Source organism: Colobus angolensis, unplaced genomic scaffold (assembly GCF_000951035.1).
Source record: "Colobus angolensis palliatus isolate OR3802 unplaced genomic scaffold, Cang.pa_1.0 Scaffold162, whole genome shotgun sequence".
NCBI classification, from domain to species: Eukaryota; Metazoa; Chordata; class Mammalia; order Primates; family Cercopithecidae; genus Colobus; species Colobus angolensis.
This window is the reverse complement of record NW_012114733.1, coordinates 6,525,982-6,549,400: the sequence shown is the minus strand read 5'-3', so window position 1 is coordinate 6,549,400 and position 23,419 is coordinate 6,525,982. Positions and strand designations below refer to the sequence as shown.

The window sequence follows — 23,419 nt, the reverse complement described above, 5'->3', positions numbered from 1 at the left end:
ATATATCAAATATTGAACAAATCAGGCATACAAAAACAAAAGCTAGTCATGCTTTTTCATATATATATATCTAATACAAAATATTTATGTATGTGTTGGTAACATTGCACATTGATATATTTGATGTGTGTATATGCATCCGTACCTGAAACCTCTGTAAGACTGGTCAACGCTTCTTAATCTCATCTCCCTGTGTCTCAAAAAGCAGAGGCTATGTTGTCCCTAACAGTAAGTGCTTAAAGCAACTGATAAAGGTCCAATGGGCCATTATTAAGGCCCAGTTTTGATGACTGATGCTCTCGAAATACTTGCTTACTGCCTTTTCTCCCTGCATCTGAATCAACTGGGAACTGTCAAGTTTAAAATGTTATACAAGGATGTCTTTCTCCCATTCCACTGCAATGCATCTGTAAATTTTAAATTATAATGGCTTATTCATACTTTTCAAAAGAAAAAAACAGTCTGCTGCCAAACCTGGCTCTGGAATCAGATGGGGGTGGGGGTGGTATCTGCAACCCACAGAAAATAGAAAATTCTCATTGTCTGGAATGTGAAGCTGGTAAATCTTTTTTTCCATCTTCATAGCATGACTGTAAGAATGTTCCATATGTAAGGACAATCACTAATTATGTTTGCATAAGTGTATCACCATTACAGAGAGTAGAAAATGCATAAAAATCCAGGCTGAGTAAAAGAAAAATAACTTCCTTATGGCATATTAATCTCTTCTTATTTTTTTTTTGTTTTTTACTACATACATGTAATTTTCCAAATATAGTCACCTATTATTCAAACCTAGGTGATGCAAGCTGGTTTGGGAGTGTCATCCCATCTCCTTTCCCACAACGGTTGGCAAACATAAATGAACATTCTTACAAGTTGGTCTGCTGTTGTGAAAATTTCCTTAGAGACCTGGGGCTTCCTTTTAAAACATAAAGATGACAACTGTTTCATTAAGAAATCCACATGCAGCCTGCTACCTGCTTAAGGAGGAAACATTTCCTCGACTCTAAATCAAGTGAGTAAATTTAACATATCTGTGAGGGTTGGGTGCACTGAATTTCTGGCAGAAGTCCACAACTAAAAGAGGTAATGCATTATTTTATTTTATTTCTTTATGAGAAAAAACAATCTGCTGCCACACCTAGCTCAGGAATCAGAAGGGGTGGAGAGCAATTTGCAGCCCATTGATAAAGAACAACACAGATGATCTTAGGAAAATTTTTTGTCACGGGAGCATTCCTTTCAACCAGAATAAAAGGCCTAAAGAAGGGTAGCTGTGGTTGGCTCTGCCTTTGCTGTCTTTACCTGAATAGAGGTCAGGCCCAGGTCCTGGGGAGCGTCCCACGGTCCCTTCAGCAGCAGCATCTCTAGGGGAAGTGGCTGGCTGCAGGGGTTGCACGCTGAGGCAATCCGTGAGCAGGTCTGGATGGAGCTCTGTGCTGGACCGCAACTAAGGGGAGAAAACGGAAGAGACATTGATAAGGAAAGCTGGTCCTTGGAATATTTTCCTGGGAAGGCATCATGCTCTATCAGTGCAACTCAACCCACAAAAATTTATCAAGTAGCAACTACGGGTAAGGCACAGAGTCTTAACAGAGTGTCAATAAAAGGGTCAGTTCTCCAACCCTAATAACACCTGGCAAGAGCTTCCGGAAAAATGTGGCTAGAGGCGGATTTGACTTCAGTCCTTGATATTTCCACTTATGGGAACTCAACTTCCTATTATACTTCCTTTTATTTGTTCTATATCTTATCAGAACTTATAACGATAACAACAACAAACTCAAGTAGACTTAATCCATCTTGGAAAGTGCTTTTAAAATAGAAACACTGTCATGAAAACATCCCAGAGATGATTAAGAAATGCCCATTGAGATTTAACTCCTATAGATTTTTCATGAAGGCAAAATACTCAGGTTAAATTTTAAAATATTATGGAACATGATTCAAAGATAAAACAGTGTGATTAACAGCAACAAAACTCCAACAGTAAGTTACATAAAAACAGAACAATTTAAATCTTATACATCAAAGAGTTACATGTAAAAAAAGTCAAACAATAAAAAATGCTAAAATAAACTGTAGGTGAAAAGTTGATCTTTTAATGAATAAGAATTTTTTAAGTGTAATTGAAATGGAAAAAAACACAATGTAAGATTCAGTGACATAAAAATATTAACGTCCTGCTTGTACAAAAACATAATACCTTAAAAGCAATTTAGAAATATATTTGTTACAAATATTGCAAATGGTAATCATCTTTGGTATTTACAGAGTGCGTGTATAAATTGATTTTATAAAGACAAGACTAAACCTTTAGATATAGAGCTAGAGTATGCTTATGCAGTCAACAAATATTTATTGAGTGTTTGTTACATACTTCTCTAGACCCTAGGAATGCTGACTGCTTTTGTCAAAGTTAGACTCTAGATGGGGAAGCAGATGATGAACAAATAAAATATATACAACCTCAGATGGTGATAAATGCTATGGAGAAAAGTGATGCAGAGAAGCGAGACAGTGAGTAGGAGTAAGGGATGGCGACTTTAGATAGGGGATCAAGGAAAGCCTCTTGGAGATGGCATTCATAAAAAGCTTTGAAAGAAGTGAGGAATAAGCTGTGCAGACCTATGGGGGAAGAACCTGCCTATCCTGCGGTGTGTCTGGATGTTGTAGGGAGAAGTAAGGGTCAAGTAGGGTGAGCGTGGGGCCTGGGGCCTGGGGAAGAGAAATAGAAGATGAAACTAGGGATGAAAGGTGGGGAGGTGGAAATGGGAAGGAGATGTTGGATAAAGCTTTGACATGAACCAAAACTATTAAAAAAGAAAAAAAGGAGAAACAGAAATGACAATAAATGTGAAAAATGTTTGGCACACTTGCAAAGAAGTGCAATGTTAAAATGTCTTTTTACTTGCTGAATTATCAAAAACATCAAAAAAAAAAAAATAGTAGTAGTGAAGGTACAATGAGAGAGGCATTGTTCACACTGTTCATAGGAGTGAATATTGCTACAGTCTAGATGGTATGTGGGAATATTTTTTTCAAGGTCCAGAATTCAAATAATTTGATTCTAGGACTTGTCTTAAGGAAATAGCCAGAAATTTTAAAGAAGATTTTTACCCCCCCAAAACACACACATATATATAATAATAAATAGCATTATGTATAGCAATACCTAATCAGAAAATGTAACTTAAAAATGTCTTAAATGTCTACAAGTAGGGCCAATCAATGATTTTACCTCAATTTGATGGAATATTATGTAACCATTAAAATGATATTTATGAATATAAAAGCAAAACTCAAAGTTTTATATATATATACACAAAATGATAATTACATAAAAATACATAGATAAAATATCAGAAAGTAATGTAATTGAACATTAAAACTGAGTTTTGCTTTCAGTAGCACTATTACAAACTTATTTCCTTCCCTTTTTTAAAATCCTTTATTCTGCTTTCTGTAAGGTCCTCTGAATGGCCTACACCATGGTGGAGCCATTGTGACCCCTGTGACCCACATGTACAGGCCTCCTGGAGTCACAAAGCCTGGAGCAACAGGAGAACCACTAAAGAATAAGAAACAGCTAGTTCCTGCCTTCACTGATTAACCGACCCTGCAACATTCCACCATTCGGATATGTTCCTGCCCTACCCTAAAGAATCAATCGACCTTGTGATATTATGCCTTGCGACCTCCCTCCACCTCGTGACTATGCACCTTGTGACATTCTTCCCCTGCCTGAAAAAACTGCCCCTAACTGTAACTTCCCACTACCTATCCCAAACCTATAAAGCCAGTTCCACTCCCACCACCCTTCACTGACTCCCTTTACAGACTCAGCCCACTCGCACCCAAGTGAAGAAACAGCCTTACTGCTCACATTTAGCCTGTTTGGGTAGTCTCTTCAATTAGGCGCACGCATAACACTTTCCAAATTTTCTACATTCCAATGATTGCACCAATCTGAGGTGTTAATTTTGTGCATCTTTTCCAAACCTTCCATGCAATGATGACAGACTGATAGCTTGAAATCAGTCATAGTGAAAGTATTTACACCATGGAAATTGGCAATTCTACAAATAGGCTTTTTCATCTAAAGAGCTGGTTGCTAAATATTACCAGCACACCGCTGGCAATGACAATGACCAAATTCTGATCAGAAAGAAAGACACACACACACATACACCAGTAAGTTACTATTTAGAAAGAAGTATTTCCTGGGTCTCAGAAAGCTTCATAAAGAGACAAACAGATGCCCAGATCTTAGCCCAAGAATATGAAAGTGGCATAGTGACCCTAAACGTAAGGAAGGGACATTTAACACAGGTAGTGACTGAGACATAACTTTGTTTTAATTTCCTCAGCTGTGGCACATTGCAATCTCTGACCAGGACTGTCTGTATTAGTGCCTAACTCTTTCAGGACCTTTGGAAGGTATGTTTGTTATTTTGGTACTAACCTAACACATGGTGTGTAAGAAAAACTGGAAAAAAAATTTCAAGGTTTAGAATGAGTTCTGGTGATCACTTTTAATTTATCTTCCATCATTAAAATATGATCTGGGGTCCACATGTTTTACTAAGGGCAGACATGGATGCTTCTCTGCTTTCTATTACCAACTACTCTAGGGTTTTACAGTTATCAGTACCAATGAGGTCTTTGCAAGGAATTTCATGGCTAGGGTTACTCTTGGCATCAAAGGCAGGCAATTCTTTCTTAGCTTCACTGAATATTCATGTTTTCCAACAGTGTGAGTCCATACAACTTTGTGGTGAGAGTTAATTTGGTTTTTTCTGGGATTAGGCATGGTTCTAGAAAGGGCTTCTTAAATTGAACAAGCTTAGGAACCTTAAGTAAAATTTCCAAAGGAGAGCCATATGCATAGAAATGCAGTCATGATATAGAAGTGTAGTATCCCTCCCAGATCTTCAGACTAGGAAAGGGGCTTTCAGATCCCTTACGGTTTTTAAGCATTCTCTAGTACAGGAATGATCTAAAGGGTGAGGCAGGAGGTATACAACAGAATCTCTTGGGTGGGGTGTCTTTCAATGTAACATAGTTTTATATTTGGAATAAGAAGCCCAACTATTTATTTTTAAAAATCTGCATAATGTATATTTTACCAACATCTGTTTTTTTTTTTTTTTTTTTTTTTTTTGAGATAGAGTCTTGCTCTGTTGCCACCAACATCTTCTTAGCTGTTAGGAATAGTTAAAGAAGATAGAGGGAAATTTTTCAAGGACAGGAGGGAGTGTCTTCACCTGTGGTTCCCAATCTTGGGGATGTATCAGAATCACCTGCAGTGTCCCAACCCAAAGCTGCTGATTCAGTAGGTCTGTGATGCATTTCTAAGTTCCCAGGTGATGATGCTTCTATTGGTCTGGGGATTACAATTTTGGAGCCACTAGTCTCTAAGAAATTTTATGAGGAGAAACTAAGATTTGTCTGGTTATGGAAAGAGGAAATGAACTGTGGAAACAGCGAATTATAAAAACCTAGCATTTTTTTAATGTACGAACAGAAACCTTGTTATCTCATCTTCCTTGATGAGCTGTGACTAATAAAGATCTTTCTGAAGTAATGACCTTGGGCCTCTACGGTTAGCAGATACTAGGAAAAGTCACAGGAGGAGAGGATACCTACAAATCCTAGGAATGTCTGCAAGTCACTGGACTTAGAGATACTGGGAAGGTAAGTTCCAACTTATTCAGGGATGAATATGTCATGTTTTGTAGCTTGTTGTCATCATAAAATATCTTGGCAATTTTCTAAGATGCCTCCTTGGGACATCTGGACCTTAGAAGTTTAGCGTTATCTCCTGTGAGAAGTAACCATTAAGCCTAGGGCCATACACACACAAAAAAACTATTAAATTTCCTATATAACACATCTGACTTTCTTCAGACCTCATAATAATAAATGGTTAAATGAGGCTCATTTCTTAAAAACAACTTGGATTGTATTTTCTTTCACAGGGATAAAAAAGGTTAAAAAATTGCAATCTAGTTTATTACCTGCTCTTAGCAGAGAGCAGAGGACTTGCCCTTTACAAAGTCTTGACTGCTCTTTGCAGAAAAAAGTGGAATTTGAAACCACTGATTTTCCATTCACCTATTTCAAAGGACTGCTGTGTTGCATGACACCAAGGACCTTTGTTCACATCGTAATCTATGTGAACGGCGTTCCTGGAATCATTCAGCTCAGCTGCCCTAACCACACTCCATTGGTTCCAAAGTGGCTCTGCCCTGATTTATCCTTCTCATTCATTTGTCGAACAAATATTTCTTGGGCCTCAACCATATGCCAGGCACTGTTCTAGGGGCCGGAAATACAATAGCAATCAAAACAAAGACTCATTCAGAGAAGTTTACATTCTAGAGAAGTCAGATAATAAGCAGTAAATTAAGTAAATTGTAGAGAAGGTGGCAAGTGCTATGGAAAAAGCAAAAAGAAGATAAAGGTAGATGAGATTGGGAGTGATGGGGAGAATTTTGACCTTTTTGAGAAGAGATATTTGAGGAAAGACTTGAGGAGTTGGAGAAATTAGCTAAGGATGAAGAGGAAGAGAGTTCCAGAAGGAGGGAATTTCAAGGAGGTCAGCATGGCTGGGTTGGGGTGTAACACTGAGATAGAAGTAAGAAATGAGGTCTGAGGTCACCCTGCAGCCCCCAGTAAGGCTCTTGGTCTTGGTGCAATAGGAAACTCTTACAGGGGCTCCACCGTAAATGCCCACAGTCTCATAGGCACTTCGTCTCCCCTTCTTTGAGAGCCCATATGAGCTGTGAGGTGTGACTACTGTGATGGTTGGTTTTAGGTGTTAACGTGCTAGACTTTAGTATCCAGTTATTCAATCACTCATCTAGGTGTGTGACTGCTATACTGTGAAGGAATTTCGTTGATAGGCTTAACATCTACAGTCAGTTGACTTTAAAAACAGAAGATTATCCCCTACAATCTGGGCAGGCCTCATCCAATCAGTGAAAGGCCTGAAGAGCAAAAGAAACTAAAGTTTCACTTAAAAAAAAGAATAAATTCTGCTTCTGGAATGCAGCATCAGTTCCTGCCCAAGAGTTTTTGGCCTGCCCTACAAATTTCTGACTTGTCAGCCCCCATAATCTCAGAAGCCAATTTCTTGAAATTATTCTCTCCCCACTCCCACACACATAATATATAGATATTTATCTTGGTGAGTCTCTTTTTCTGGAGAACCCCGACTGATACAGTACTATTACAATGCACTTTAAAACCACTACCACATGATGGTTTGTTTCAGGTCAAGAAGGAGAGAGCATCATGCAGCTGAATCCCACAGAAAAGGGCTGGATGTGCATAGTCAACAGGAAACACTTTTAAAGACTGCATTTCAATTAAATAAATATACACCAATCTCTACAGTGTGTTGGATACTGTGTACCTCACAACTCTATAGGGTACATACTATTGTGACTTCCATTGTAGAGATGAGAAATCTAAAATAAATTACACAGCTACTAAATGTCAGGCTTGGATTTCGGTGTGTTAGAATCCCAAATCATGCTCTCAGACATTACATTACACTGGCTCATAAAATACCCCACCCTCAACTTTCTCCTTGTGTCCACACCACACTACACTGCACAGGCTAACACACTTCTCTTCATCTTATGACTCCTTTTTTTTTTTTGAGACGGAGTCTTGCTCTGTCTCCCAGGCTGGAGTGCAGTGGTGCGATCTTGGCTCACTGCAAGCGCCACCTCCCGGGTTCACGCCATTCTCCTGTCTTAGCCTCCTGAGTAGCTGGGACTACAGATGCCCGCCACCACGCCCGGCTAATTTTTTTTTTTTTGTACTTTTAGTAGAGACAGGGTTTCACCGTGTTAGCTAGGATGGTCTTGATCTCCTGACCTTGTGATCCACCCGCCTTGGCCTTCCAAAGTGCTGGGATTACAGACGTGAGCCACCGTGCCTGGCCTGACTTATTTATATTCTAGCCCGAAGCCTGTCATTCAGAGCTTGTTCTAGGAGGAAAAGAACCTGGGTAGCCATGTTCTCTTGTCACCACTGTGTATATTCTGACACCATGCCCTTTAGGGAAAGTGGTCTTTGTTGGAGTAAAGATTGAAGCAATAAAATGGAATGGACCACTTCTGTTTGGTTTTCACTGTCCCCTCCCCTGCAGGTTTGTCACCTGGTTCCATCCTGGCCTAGTAACATGAATGTCTGCAGTTGACAAAAATAAAGCATGGTGCTCATCATTCCTCACCATCTGCATCCTAAGCACACACACACAGTGGTCCCAGGGCCCCGTCTCCATTCCCTTGATGATCACCACTGGTTCTCAGAATGGGGGCACTGTCATGGTAACTTTCTGATCCTGAATGAGATGATCTTGACCCAGGGAGTCACTGAACTAAGAGCGGATACCTTGCCAGAGGTCAGGCCATGTGAGGCCTTCCTTGCTAAGAGAGGATACCTCCCTTTACTCTTTTCTCCTGATTCTGACTTCCTTCTCTGGTTTCTCTTCCTCTTCCCATTCTTCCACTGTCATTTTTTTTGGTCCTCACTCTTTCCAGAGAGTTCAGTCAGACTCTGTAGGAATGATGCACACCTCTATCTACATGCTCCCCACATGCTATTTTAGATGTGGAGGTCAGGGAAGGCCTCTGTAGACTGGGCATTCTGAGCTGAAACCTGAATGAAGCGATGGAGCAAGATATGCAGAAAGGCATGAAATCTACCAAGGAAACAAACTGATGGGTTCTGAAAATAGTCATTGGAGAGGAGTGAGCAAGGGAGCAAGAGGAAGGGTACGGGATGTGGGGCTGGAGAAACTGCCAGAGGTCAGGCCGTGTGAGGCCTTCAAGCACATGAAGATTCAGGATTTGCTTTCCTCGCAATGGTGAACCACTGGAAGTGTGTGAGCAGGAAAGCAAGTGGTTTATCTTGTAAAAGATTCACTCTGATTACTGTGCAGAAAACAGGAGGAAGACAGGTGTGTCTGGTCAGGGGCTATTACAACAATCTGGATGAGAGATGCCAATGGCTTAAGGGAAACAGAGGGGGTGAGATGTGGTCAGTTTCTCTTTTGAAGGTCAAGCTGAATTCACTGTATAATATGAGAGAAACACAGGAGCCAAACATGGCCTTACGTTTTGGCCCAAGGAACAGCAAAGGAGAATAGAAAAGGAGCAGGTTGGAGGTAAATCAGCAATTTGGTTTTGAATGTGTTAACACTGAGATGACTCCTGGACTTCCAGGTGGAGAAAACCTGCAGGCACCTGCACACAGAGGGTGGGTTCACAGAGCACGATGGGGCCGGACCACGAATACCAACTCCTTGCTGCATTTCTGCCTCAGGCTCTTCTCTCACCAGTTCATCCTGTGATATCAAATGGACTCTCCTAAAATTGAGTTTATCGTGCTATACCCAAGGTACAAATACCCTCATGTATTTCTTAGCACACAAGTCTCAAAAGGCTAATACATTAAGCACCTCCATACTGTGACTGCACCATGTCCCACGAATGCATATTTCCCCGGGTCCTGACAAGAGCCTATCCTCACTGTCTGCAAACATCCCACGTAGTATGCTGCTCATTCATTCTACCCGGAACAGACTCCCTCCTCCTAATGTAACTCCTCCAAGATCCTGTTTATGACTCACTTCCTGAGTGAAGCCTCCCCTGATCAGACCAGTCCACATTGGGCCTCTCAGGGTACAAGAAGAACTGCAGAATCCACTTTCAACACTCCTGTGATTGGACATGTGCACTGGGGCTTTGTTTCTTGTTATAAATTTAATCTGTACAACTGTGTTGGTCAGTCCACAAGGACCAGGCTGACTGCCTCTTAAGCTTTTAAAACTCCACAGCAGCCAGCAGTATGGAACCAGCATCGTGGTAAATCATTTAATCACTAACTGCCAATTGGATTTGTAAGAAGGAGCCACAGTTCTTTATGGAAAGGAAGCTACAATCTCTTGGTGAGTGAATATGTCTAAAATAGACAACATGGTCCTCTCATAATTTACCTTCCTAATAGAGAATTTTCAAAGATCACAGGTGATATAGATGTGGCAGAAATTACTGATGCCCTGCCCAGCACTCCTCTGATCCCTTCGATTGGCAATGTGCTGCCACGCCTCAGCTTTGGTGTGTCCATGCCCCATATTCTGTGTACTTCAGAGTCAATGGCTAGCATCCTCCACCTCCAAACACACACACACACACACACACACACACACACACACACCGCAGTTACTAAACAGTGCTCCTTTGCCTCAAAGTGAGACAAATGCCGTGATGTTATGTTCCACAGCTCCTTGTGGGATTGGGCTAGGCTGAGACCACCTGAACTGGCACCCGTGCCTTGCTTTTTCCTTTTTCCCCATCCTCTCCTGAGTTCTCTTGCAAGTGCTTCCTTCATAAATCACATGCACCTGAATCCTGGGCTCACAGTGGGCTTGTGGGGCAGCCAACTTGGCAAACATTCTAAACTTACTTTGATTTGGTTCAAGAATGTCGAGAAGCAATCAGCAGCACTTAAAAGGATGCTCTGATCACAATCATTCATTTCTCTTCTGTACCTGCTTTGCCAGCTTTGTACACCAGGAGTATGGAAACTAGATGTTTAATGAAAGTGGGGTGAACCATCCTGGATAATACCAAAAGCCTTATTGGGAGACCAAATTAAAAATAAGACCTTAATTTGCCAGAACAATAAGGAGTGAAAGGGGCTTCAGATGTCACCATGTCCAAACCTCCACCTTATGCCCAACTTCCCTGACAGCAACCTGTAAGTGGCTTGTCAGTCTTTGCTGCTTGATACTGTATAGTAAGGGGCAACGTCCTCATCTCGGTTGTTAGCCTCAACTTTAGACAGTTCCAATTGTCAGAAAGACTTTTTTGTATATTGAGTCCTAATCTGACCCTCAGAAACTATTAGAATTGCTTGAATCCTTTTATTCATACACCTGCAGGAAGGCTCATGGACATAGACTGGTGACAACTCTGAGTCTCGGAAAACAATTTGTGAGCCTCTGAGTGTTAGTGATTGTGATCTTCAAGGAACTATTTTAGGGCTTAATTGCCCAACCTATTCAGGTGCAAGTAAACAGATTGGCTTCTTCGTTTTTATACAATCTCCCATTATGAAATATTTGTTTAAAATGAAAGTTTTTCAACCTTAATAGTGAAATCACCTATCAAGGTTTGACAAGGTTCCTGCATGCTGAAATTTGAGCTGCTTCCCTAACAATGCAGGGATTTTTTTCTAATATATGAAAACAAGGCACCATCAATTGTGATTTGTATTTGTTTTTTTTTCTTTTTCTTTTTTTTTTTTGTACAGGATTATTCTGTTAATGTTTATAAGCTCTTGTAACAAGAGATGGAAATTTTACTCCCGTCATTTTCTCATTTCACATATGATTGAATAATCGTTCAAGATTAAGTGAGTCAAGTGGAAATAATTAGGAAAGGGAAAAAGGCCCAGATTCTTCAATTTTCACTTCCATTACATTTTATTCTAGGAGCAAAGGCATTCTGTTAGTCTGAAGCAAGACATACTTCCAAAGAAAACGAGGCACAATCAAAGGCCTTTTGTTTTCCCTTTCTCCAATGAGCACAGTCCATCTGGGTCATGTATGTTTATGCATCACCTTGTAGGGATCCCTTTGTTCTCCAGAAATCAAATGCCACCAAAAATATGTTTCTGAAGAAATGAAGCCAGAAGGAAAGAGAGTAGGTTTTTTTTTTCCCAGAGGGTTAAGGTTTATTACTAGAACATTCTCATCAAGTGTTCTCTGTGACACTTCAAGCAATGTGGATCTTGGGGAATTAATTCATTGCCAAAAGGCTTAAAAATAATTACAATGAATTAACCTATTATATTAATTACAATTAATTTTCAGTTGAATCTAAGAATTCCATCTTTAGGGGATTCCATAGCACTGACATGTAGGAAGTGGCTTTGGCATATGATAGGTAATTAATCTCTAATAATCTGCTATCAAATTCATTTCCTTTAGGAATGACCAATTTGCAAAGAGGACCAATTTGCAAAGAGAAATGAGAGTAAAGACTTAGAGAAATGGCATTGGAAGAAATCTCTTTGGGAACATAAGCGTCCAGTTGGGTGTTCTGAACATCTGTATAGGGGATACCTGTTTGGTTAGCAGTGACTCCAAAAGCCCCAAATGTTATCCATAGGTGATTAATGAGCATTCCAAAATATGTGAATGGGTACATATGCTGGGGTATATCATGAAAAATCAGTGTCAGTATGGATACAACAAAACTAATGATTATTTAGTAAAAAATAGTGATTTATCGAAATTGTTCAAAGAAACATAGAATTTCAGATCAAAAAGGAACTAAGGTCCAAAAGCCTTTCCTGACAACTCTGTAGCAACACTATCCAGCTGAAATTTCTGTGATGACGGAAAGGTCCTTGACTGCACTAATTGGTAGCCACTAGCCACATGTGATTAATGAGCATTTGAAATGTGGCTAATGCAACTGAGGAACCTTTATTTTTATTTACTTTTAATTAATTTTAATTTAAACTTATAGTAATGAAGTGCACAGTACTACTACATACGATGGTAGCAGTCCAGCCTTTGTCTAAAGCCTCTTGATGACAGGGAACTTTCTTCCTTACATTAAGCACCCTCCATTGCTAAACAGAGTTCATCATATAAAAAGTTTTGCCTGAAGTTGAACTATAATCTGTCAACTATAGATCCATCCCCCTGGGGTTTATTCCTCCCCTCGTCCCCCAGACCACACAGAATAACTGCTCACAGTCTTTTACTGTTTTTTAGTATTTGAGAAGCTTCAAAATGCTGTAGTATCAGAGAATTTCAGCCATGGAAGCGGCATGGTTTAGCTTCTTTGTTGACCCTCCCTCCTTAGCAGCTTTTTCTCCAGGCTGAAAAAATTTTGTTTTGTTATTTATTTATTTATTTTGAGATGGTCTTGTTCTGTCACCCAGGAAGGAGTGCTATGGCATGAATATGACTCACTGTAGCCTCCACTTCCTGAGTTCAAGCAATCCTCTTGCTTCAGCCTCCTAAGTAGATGAGACCATAGGCATGGGCCACCACATCCGGCTAATTTTCAATAATTTTTTTAGAGACAGGGTCTCACCATGTTGCCCAGGCTAGTCTTGAATTCCGGGGCTCAATACATCTTCCCACTTTGGCTTCCCAAGGTGCTGAGATTACAGGCGGGCCAAATTTTTTACACAGATAAGAGGACACTTAGGTAAAAAAAGCTTGAGGCTTTTGGTTCAACTACTGTGTGATACTGGGCAAGTATATTCACTTTCCTGAGTAGCGTTTTCCCTTCTGTAAAATAAGGATAAAATACCATTTAGTGATCTTGGCTGCTTTGAGAACTAAATCAGATAAGATAGAGAACGCATCTAACACTATGCTTGGACACAGAAGTCACTTACTAAAACATCAGTCCCTGCTCTCTCATATAACACGTTATTCCATTCAGCACCTTTATTACTCTCAATACTGAAGCTCAATGGCCTATGTGTAAATGACATCCAAATATTAATACAGTTAACCAGCTGTCTGACCAGGACAGGATAAATACAACAGAACAAACATACCCCTTATTCTAGGCTTTCTGTCTCTATTCATACAAAATAAATAGTCAATAGCTTTTTAAAATTCATGTTCCTTCCTTCCTTTCTTCATTCATTCAGCACATATTTCTTGGTTCTGTACCATGTACCCCAAACTATGCTAGGCCCAGGAGATAAAGTGGTACATAAGACAACTGAAGTTCCCTGCTCTCACACAGTTTACAGTGTGGCATGAATAAAGGTCATCATCAAGTAAAATCCTTAGATCTTTTTCCATATGTTATGCTCTTTGTTTCTGATGGCACTGTATCCTGGGAGGCTACCTTTTTTTTTTCTTCTTGACAGATTCTCACTCTGTCGCCCAGGCTGGAATGCAGTGGCCAGATCTCAGCTCACTACAACCTTCGCCTCCCGGGTTCAAATGATTCTCCTGCCTCAACCTCCTGAGTAGCTGGGATTACAGGCATGCATCACCATGCCCGGCTAATTTTTGTATTTTTAGTAGAGATGGGGTTTTACCATGTTGGTCAGACTGGTCTCGAACTCCTGACCTTGTGATCCGCCCGTCTCTGCCTCCCAAAGTGCTGGGAATACGGGTGTGAGCCACTGCACCCGGCTGGGAGGCTACCTTTCTAAAGCTTCATTGCTGTTGAGTGGTACAGAACCTCTTCTTGGCTATGTATCATTCAACTCAAGCACTCAGCTGGCTACCGTGTACCCTTCTTCAGTGCCTTGTGAAAACTTGATTAAAACATTCTCTGGCATTAAGAACGATGGTTAAATGGCCGCCCCGAAGTGAGTTATCTACAAAAATTGTCTCTACCCTATGAATTACACTACAACATTAGTAACCACTTACAATAGCCTCTCCACAATATGGATCATAAAATAAAAGACCCAGACTACATGGAGTTGAATTTTTGTATCCTTACTAATGAAATGTTAGACAACTATGAGAAAGTTGTTTAACATTTCTTTACCTTAGTTTTCTTTGTAAGATGTGGATAATAATGGCACCTAATTTATAAGGCTGTTGTTAGGGATAACATGAGATAAGAAAGCATTTCACCAATACATGGTATATAATCAATGTGAAACACGTGCTGCTATTTCTATTATTATTTTTATTAACATTCAGTGCAGAAGCACTGTTATCACTCCATAACATGCACTCCTGTTTTCCTTTTTCTCCCACCCATTTTTGGGGACATATTTTCTCTTTCTTTATAAGCTTCTTCCTTTTGTGTACCACAGTGTGGCAACATGGCAAGGGGAAAAGGATGGAGACTTTGGGGTCAAATAGATACAGGTTCATATCTCAGCTCTGCCCCTACTGCTATGTGGCCTTTGGTAAGTTAACCTCTCAAGACTTCAGAACCTTCCTCTGTACAATGGAGTGATAACTTTAACTCTGTAGGCTTATAACATAATTACATGAGGTGACCTAAGGACAATGGCTCTTGTTGCATATAATTGATTTTCTTTTTTACTCAAGAAGAGGCTATTGTGTATGTTAAGAGTGAGACCTTTGTTAGTAACACACTGGGGTCTTGCTTATTAGCCTAAGAACTAGCATCCTGGACCAGTGTCCTAATCAAGATACGAGCACGGTTTTCAAGGATGCGTAGCGCCCTGGAATTATTCTGTCTCAGGAGAATGTAGCCAGTGTTCACCCTCTTGGAAGAGACTAAAGCATATTAGAAACCAGAACCAACAACAAAACATTTTTAGAGCACTCTGACATTGTTAACACTTCACTTAGACGTCCTTTTACCAAAATCTGTCCCACTATCTAGCTATGCTGGACAGAGTCGGGGAGCTGAGGTTCAAAAGGATGTTGAAATCAGAAAGGCATGCAACTTGTAATTTTTGTATTGTTACATTTGTAAAAACATAATTTTCTTCCTAAGTCAATATTTTTCTAAAACTGACACTGAGAATCTTACATTTTTTTCCAACTGGAAAATGATACACGAATGACACAGTCGAAGGTGAATTCAAGCTTCATTCAGAAGTATAAAGACCAAACTGAAGAATGCATTCTTTTTTCATAAAAACAGAGAAGTGTTAATATGGAATTTCACTTTGCCATGAAAAACATCCCCCTTCACCCTTTGGGGCCTGGTTATCGGGTTGTGAAGACTCAAAGCAAAATGAAGGGTTTACTTTTATCACAGCTTCATAAATTCCTCTGACACTGGTTCATTGCACTAATGTGACCACACACATTCCATCCCATCCATTCAAGTGTAGCATTTTTCTTTCTATTCAAGTATTCTAAAGGTTTAATTAAAGCAGCCAGCTATCTAGTAATTACTTCCCCCGTCCATCTTACCAGCTCCATATTGTCTTCCCTTGAATTGATTTCTGACTACAGCCCCTGCCTATGTCACAGCTTAGAAAGTGTGGGGAGGGACTCACTGTAAAAGTCGGCGGATCTCATTTTCTTTTGCCTTTCATTTCATTAAAACAGATTGAGTGAAGAAGATTTAAGGCTGATTTTCATGTGCTTGAGTGTTTGGACAATTTTAAAAATACCTACTTCTAAAAGTTGAAGGCTGTCGTTTCAATGGAGATCACTTGCTTTTTGCTCTCCCATCCATTCTATACTCAACAGTCAGTTTAGCTTTTCTCCTCATTCAAAGCCCTTTAATGACTCTCCCCTAAACATTACCTATAGCCCAAATTCATGGGCTTTAACACACTGGCTCTCACCTAGCTGCATGTGGCTTCGTGTCCCATGATTGAGGTCACGCAGAGTCAGGACATTCCTGTAATCTTTGTTGATTCCCATTCAAGTCTCATGCTGTACTTCTGGCCACAGACCTCCCTCATCTGGAGTCCTCTTTTCTCTGGACTTTACATATCTACAATAAATTCTGCAAATTCTCCAGGGTCCAATTCAATATCACTTGTCCCTTGAAGTTTTCCCAGGCCTTTCCATTCCAAAATAATTTTATTCTTTTTCATATTCTAAGAGCAATTTCTCTTCTTGCTGTTGGCACTCGTGGTTTTCTACATTTTATAATAGCTATTTAGAAATTATATCAATATGTATGCACATCATAAAAGACAAAAAAAGGCTTTATAAACAACCCTTGAGTATTTGATCATGCCACCTAAAATAGTCCTTCTTTTTACATGAAAGGTACTCTATAAATGTTTAGGGAATGTGTGAACAAGTAAATGAATGAATGACAAATGAGTCAATGGCTGCTGAGTATTTATTAATCCATGCTTAACCTTTGGGGTAGGCCCCAAAGACAAATGAAATCATCACATGCAGCATCAGGGGAAGAAAAGAATGGGGCAGTTTAAATATGCCTAATTAAATGGTAAACAGCCAGGTGAAATTGAACAGAAGTTTTTTTTAAAAAGACACTTGGGCAGTTTCTTTCTTTTCTTTCTTTCCTTCCTTCCTTCCTTCCTTCCTTCCTTCCTTCCTTCCTTCCTTCCTTCCTTCCTTCCTTCCTTCTTTCTTTCGTCTCTCTCGCACGCTCCCTCCTTCCCTCCCTCTCTCTCTCTCTCTCCTTCCTTCCTTCCTTCCTTCTCTCCTTCTTTCTCTTTTTTTAGAGATAGTGTGTTTGCTTTGTCACCCAGGCTGGAGTGCGATGGTGTGATCATAACTCACTGTATCCTTGAATTCCTGGGTCCAAGCTATCCTCCTGCCTCAGCCTCCTGATTGTGGGACTGAGTGTAGCTGGGACTACAGCTGTACACCACCAAATCTGGCTACGTGTTTTTTTTTTTTTTTTTTAATGGAGAGACAAGGTCTCACTATGTTGCTAAGGCTGGTCTCGAACTCCTGGGCTCAAGTGATCCTGTGACCTCAGCTTCCCAAAGTGCTGGGATTATAGGCATGAGCCTCTGCACTCAGCCAAAGTTTATTTCTTTATAATATTCAGCCCACATTCATGCCAAATTTCAATAGATAACACTATTCACATTTATATGTTGCCTCTTGGAATATGCAAATGAGCAATCCTTCCAATAGGAAATGCTAATTCACTACATTATACTTCATATCTCTCATTCATCTGGAAGGGCTGGGAACAAATCCAATTTTCCACCTTTATTCTAAAGATTCAATGTCTAGTGTAAATTTGATAAGTAGAAAACAGATATTTCAAGCTGACTGGGTCCCAAATTATACATTCCATCCCCCTGTTTGACAGATTACACAGCCAAGATGAGAACCTTCATCTTCTGACCAGGGATTGAGAAAGTGACCAGCTGGTAAACCTGATCACACTGGCCCTGCTCCACATCCAGTCTTTAACACTGCCCCAAAGCCTTTTTCCCCTGATGTAATGCCACCAAAGTAAGAGCTTGCCTGTGGTGTTATTTTCGTCAATGCAAAGAATTACTGTCAGTAATTTCCCTCTTCTTGTCTGAGGACTGTGTGTCTTAGAGCAATGCATGAATCACATGACCTTCTGATGCTTTGGTGAAATAAAGCTCCTCTCCTTGGTCATCAGAAAGGAGGCCTGGCTTGGAGAAGTGCCTCAGGGTGAAGCCCAAGACAGGGACTAGACTATCCTACAGCCTTCCTGTAGCCTGTGCAGACTCTGCCAAAGTCATCTTCATGTTTATCATCTACCATTCCTCCTTTAGGTACAGACACCATTCTGTCTTTCTTCTTATCATCCACCCCCTCCAATTATCCCAATCCCCTCTCAAAAAAAACAAAATTCCATACCAGAAATTCAGACTAGAAAGTCAAAAATCTAAGAAAAGTGTGGTAAGGGTGAAGAGGACTGCCAGTGGCTGCTCACGGTATACAGATCTCAGAAGCACTGTCCAGGATCGCATCAGTCTTGCTAGTTCTCACAGAATGGGGAGAAACAAGACCAGGTCAAGACGAGGAATCAGGAACAGGTATTATCAACCTTGCACATTGTCCTCTAAGCTAGAGGACAGCAGAGTACTTTTCTTTTCCAGATGCCCTGTTATCTGCAGGTTTTAGCTTGTAAACTTTTGTTCTCGAGGTCTACAAGAAACTCCAAGTTCAGCGGTCTGCTATGTCTAACTCCATTTGCAAATACTCCAGCCTTCATGATGTTACCTGTCTGTCATAATTATCAGCAGCCCCCTGGAAAGATGTTATTACTGGAAGTAATTTCACATTCTGACATGGCAGGAAGCTAGTACAAGTTGTAGGTACCTCAGATCTCTGCAAAGAGCCATGCATGCTGGTAACTTTTAGTTCACTAGAAATAAATTTATCAAAGAAATACTCTCACATATATATGCTGAAGGAAGAAAAAGTGCCATAAAAAGGCATATCTCTCTTTCTTCCGCGACCATCCTCCAAAGAACTAGGGAAGACAAGTCAGTGTGGGAGCCATATTTTTTTATCTGACTTAAAAGAAAGAAAATCAGATTTTTTAAAAATCAGAAATTAACAAGTAGAACAAGTCTTCTAGTCCATGTAGAAGAAAATCTTAGAAACAAAGAGTAGAAACGTTAAGAAATAATCAATCCTTCTGAGAATGCTGTTTCACTGTCCATAGAAACTAAAGTCTGTGCTTTTTAGCAGAAACCCAAGAGTCTGTTGACAATAGAAAGCACAAGCCTTTGTGAAACTCCTATAGTAATCGAACATCAAGGAAAGGTAGTATGTGAAATACGGGCGACTTAATTTTTCCCTGGCATCACGAAGATCAAAAGAATATCTCTATTCTACCAAGGAGACACCCCAAGTCTTCCACCTCCCCACTGGGGGACCAAGCAAATTCCTTGATTTCTCATGTCATTACCACAGCCTGAAATGATGTAACAATAACAGCAAACAGGGGTGTCCCCCTGCACCAACTCTCTAATCAGGTTCAAAGTATGTTTTGTTGGTTCTCATTGACGCCACTCAAAGGAACTGGTCACTCGTGGTCTCCAAAGTTTTACAACAAATTGTGTGATTAAATTCCTTAAACACGTCTGTCCATTGCTAATCCTCTTTTGCCAACATCCCTTTCAGAGAAAAATTGCAGCGCTGCATGGTGCCTGATTTATATTTCATTTTGAGAACAGGAAGTAAAAGGATTAAAGTTAAGGATTAAAACACTTACTCTTTACTGCATTTTTTTTTCTCCTCCCGAATGGCTTCCTGGTTGCCATGGCTACTGTTCACTGGTCCTTAGCCCTGAATGCACATCTCTTTGCATTAATAAAATATTTTAAATGAGACTTCATGGAAAACAATAGGAAAAGTAGCTTTAAGTTCAATTGCTGTTGAAAAAAGCAGCTAAAATCTTTTAAAAATCCTTTTTCTTTGTCCTTTTATTAGTATACTCAAGAGGGAAACTTGAACTAAAAGACAGCACGGGGACTCTAAAGATGTACAATGCAAAATCAGAATTATTCAGCAAGGGCACAAAGAGATAACTCTGAGATAGTGAGCTGGTCCTTAGCTTACAAACCAGGGTTTGTAGGAAGATTAAGGGTCCCTGGGAATTTCTCAAATGTTGCAATACCACAGAACATTTAAAAGGCAAAAATGCATGTAAATGCAGTGTTGCAATTCCAAATTGGAAATAGTAGCCAGGAAATGAAAGACTGAGGTTTTCACTACCACAAAGTTAACTTAACCATAACAATGTAAATATCATTGCTTTGTATCCAAGTTGCTAGTGTTCCTGGTACCAGCATGTCATAGGAGTGTGGCCAAAGGGGCAATACCATGAACAGCATGTGCTGTCAGAGCTGAAGATGTTTGCATGAACAGTGCACTCAGCTGAGGCTGAGTTAGGCACCCAGAAGAAAGGGTGACATTGACAAGTGAGCAAACACAACTCCATTTGAATTGTTCCTCTAAAAGCACTCCATTGAAATTCATTTTAGAATATACTGCCTACATTCCTTTAAAAAGCCAAGGAAAACTAAGGAGATGGAACATAATAAAACTCCTTTTTAACTTCTATTCTTAAAGCCCAATAGCAGGATAAGCTCCAGTATAAATTGCGAAGTGACTTCTAAATCACTACTCCATCCTTTTTTTTTTTTTCAATGCTTTCTACTTCCGAGTTTTTCACTGCCTTGTCATCTACTGGTTTCAAGTTATTCCTTTATTCCCTGGGGCCCCACTGAAATGACCTCATCCAGGTCCAAGTATACTCTATTTCTGACTTCTTTCAACCCCATATCCCTATTGAAACCACCATTCCTGTATAGTAGACATAGAAAATAGACATAGTCGCTCCTTGAAAATTGGTAATTGAACCCACATTGGGATATTAATGGGAGCGAAGGGACTGTTGCACTGCCTTTGCTAGACAATGAAAAAATAACTAATAGGGATCTTCTGGAGATAATCCTATAACTGAAAAAGAATGATTGTAATGGCGGCAATTTTATGCTTTGTAGAACGCTAGTGGTAAGAATAATTTCAGGTGGGGGCAATGAGGAACGTCTATCAAATCATGAGATAACTGATGGCATTCACAGGCAGGACTGTAGAATCTCAAACAAACGTGGATGAAAATGTTTAGGGTTAAATGTAGACTGGCAAGATAGAGAGTCATGTCTTTCAAATATCCATGTTCCCTCCTTCCTGGTTTCAGTCTTTTCTTTTGGAAACTACTTTTATTTCAGGACTATCCTGAATATTTAGGGTCATTTGAGGGCAGGCTGGGATTAGTGTTTGGCTGTCCTTGCACATTTGCAATTAAGAAGGACCACCAGGAACTTCACACTGAGAGGTAATTCTCCATGATGTGTCCTGTGAGCAGGGAGGGACACTGGCAATCTTTCTGAACTATCTTTGCAAAGATGCTTTGAAAAACCATGACAGTGCCTCCCTCCTGATCAAAAGGCAAGCATGTTTATGTCCATTATAAAAGATTCAAATTCCCTAAGCTCAGAATTTCCCTCTTATAATACAACCTAGTGCCTGGCCCTCTTCATGGTACCTTATGGGAACTAGGACTTAAAAAACTGGCATAAGAAAATGATGATACTCTAGCTACCACTATTACTATAAATGATACACTGTCCTTTGAGACTTTGACCCAGGAGTCTCATGTCTTCTGCCAGTATCCATGAAACTGTGGCAGGCTAACTTGCTAGCGTGTAACCTAGGGTGAAATCTCAGACTCTTTGCAATTCTTGCCCTCTAAAGGGCCACCCCTAGGAAACACATGGCATTGAAAACAAAAAACAAAAGCTGTGGGGTTCTTATCTATATCATCAGTTTGAGTCACCCCCAATCAGTATGCCAGAACCACTGTAGAGGTCCAATTTTCAACCAATTCAGTTAAAGAAATGCCACAATGACTAATGTTCACCAACCAACATCTTGGAATTAGGGTCTGCTTACAAGACCCCAGGAGGATTCCATAGGTGTGAGTTCTAGAGCTCCTTGGGGTACTTAGCTGACCCTACATATAGGGAAGAGGGTGGGAAAGTGCCCTGAAGGATGGAATGGGGACCAGTGACCACGTGGGTCTCAGTATAGGATCAGGTTGCCCCACCTGGATGGTACTGCTGACCTAGCCACCAAGAGGAGAGCTTACACAATTTTGAATTAGGTACTCCAAAGCATGGGGAAAATCTACCACCATCTCTAACAGAGGCCACAATAGAATTCATGCCAAGAACTAGTTGGTAAGTTATAAAATTTTCAATGTTGGGAAATCAGAGAGCCATAGTCAGAATGGTAAAGCCAAAAGAGCACTGGATGTTGAGTTAGAAAAATGCAGCCTGAGTCTAGTTCTACTGCTTACTGAATGTGCTTTGTAAGTCATTTAACTTCTCTGAACCTGAGGTCTTTCATCTCTAAAGTGAAATGAAATGGGATCAGGATACCCCAACTGGATGGTACTATTGGCCCAGTTACCAAGAAAGGGGCTTGAAGAATTTCAGAAAAGATACTTCAAAGCATGGAGGCTCTATCATCTCTAATAGAAGGCCACAAGAATAACTGTAATACTAGCCTGGTAGAATTGTTTTGAAGACTGAAAAAGTAAACACACATGAAAATACCCAGCAAACTGGTATTTGGTGATTATTATTGTTGGCCTTCCCATTTCTTTTAAACTATTATTTTATAAGTAAAGAGAATAAAAATAGCTAATGGCATCCATTATGTTATTACTGACTGTTCTAAATATCAAATCACCCTTTCTTGCTTTCGGTGATGGTTGAAGAGATAAAAGTGGTACTGAGTTTGTGACTGTTTTTGCTACATTAAAAGTCTCTAATCAATTTCATGCTTAACATTCTATGGGGAAGGGAAATCATCATGAGGGTAGAGATGGGAGATGGGTAAAATATTATGAAGCATCAGGTTCCTCAGTTCATTTATGCTATGATTTAGGGCTCCCTATGTGTCTGAGTCTTTGTGACTCAGAAATTCAGGAACTTACTCTTGACATATTTTTGAATATAAAAGAACAGGATTTTTTTTTTTAAAGAAGAGGTGTGGGATCATCTTTGGATCCTTGGTTGCTATTTTGAGTACACAGAAATGAAATCCGATTTCTGTATTTGCTTATGTACACAGGAGGAAATGAAATGTCAAGGATGTCCTTTGCACTATTATCTCAAAATACAGTTTCTATTCAAAGGCTATGATGGGTAAACATTATCTAAATTCCTATAGCCTAGCTGGTGATTGTGTGCTAGGCTAGCCCAAAGCACTATTGTGAAACAGAGCTTCTTGTCTTCTTGTCCTGCCAGCTCTCTACCCATATTTTTCCTTTTGAGTTTCCTTTTTCAAAGTTCCGTGATGTCCTTAGAGATCTGAAATGAGGAAAACTTCTCATTACAGTAATTTATCTTTTTTACCACCAAACTTAATGATCTTGCATCACAACCCTACAGGACTTTGCAGTATGGT

General features: G+C 40.0%; 2 protein-coding genes across 3 annotated transcripts in view; one reads left to right on the top strand and one right to left on the bottom strand.

Moving 5' to 3' along the window:
• GLIS3 (GLIS family zinc finger 3) overlaps positions 1 to 23,419 on the bottom strand; it is a 484,272-nt gene that overhangs the window by 72,402 nt on the left and 388,451 nt on the right. For both annotated transcript variants that reach the window (XM_011937348.1, XM_011937349.1), the window contains one exon: positions 1,309 to 1,453. In XM_011937348.1, the coding sequence (XP_011792738.1) occupies positions 1,309 to 1,453 (145 nt within the window). The remainder of the gene's footprint in view (positions 1 to 1,308; positions 1,454 to 23,419) is intronic.
• On the top strand, positions 1,262 to 3,890 carry LOC105508471 (uncharacterized protein C9orf70). The gene is made up of 2 exons (XM_011937347.1): positions 1,262 to 1,577; positions 3,474 to 3,890. The coding sequence occupies exons 1-2, from the start codon at positions 1,430 to 1,432 to the stop codon at positions 3,614 to 3,616; spliced, it is 291 nt and encodes a 96-aa protein (XP_011792737.1). The 5' UTR covers positions 1,262 to 1,429; the 3' UTR covers positions 3,617 to 3,890.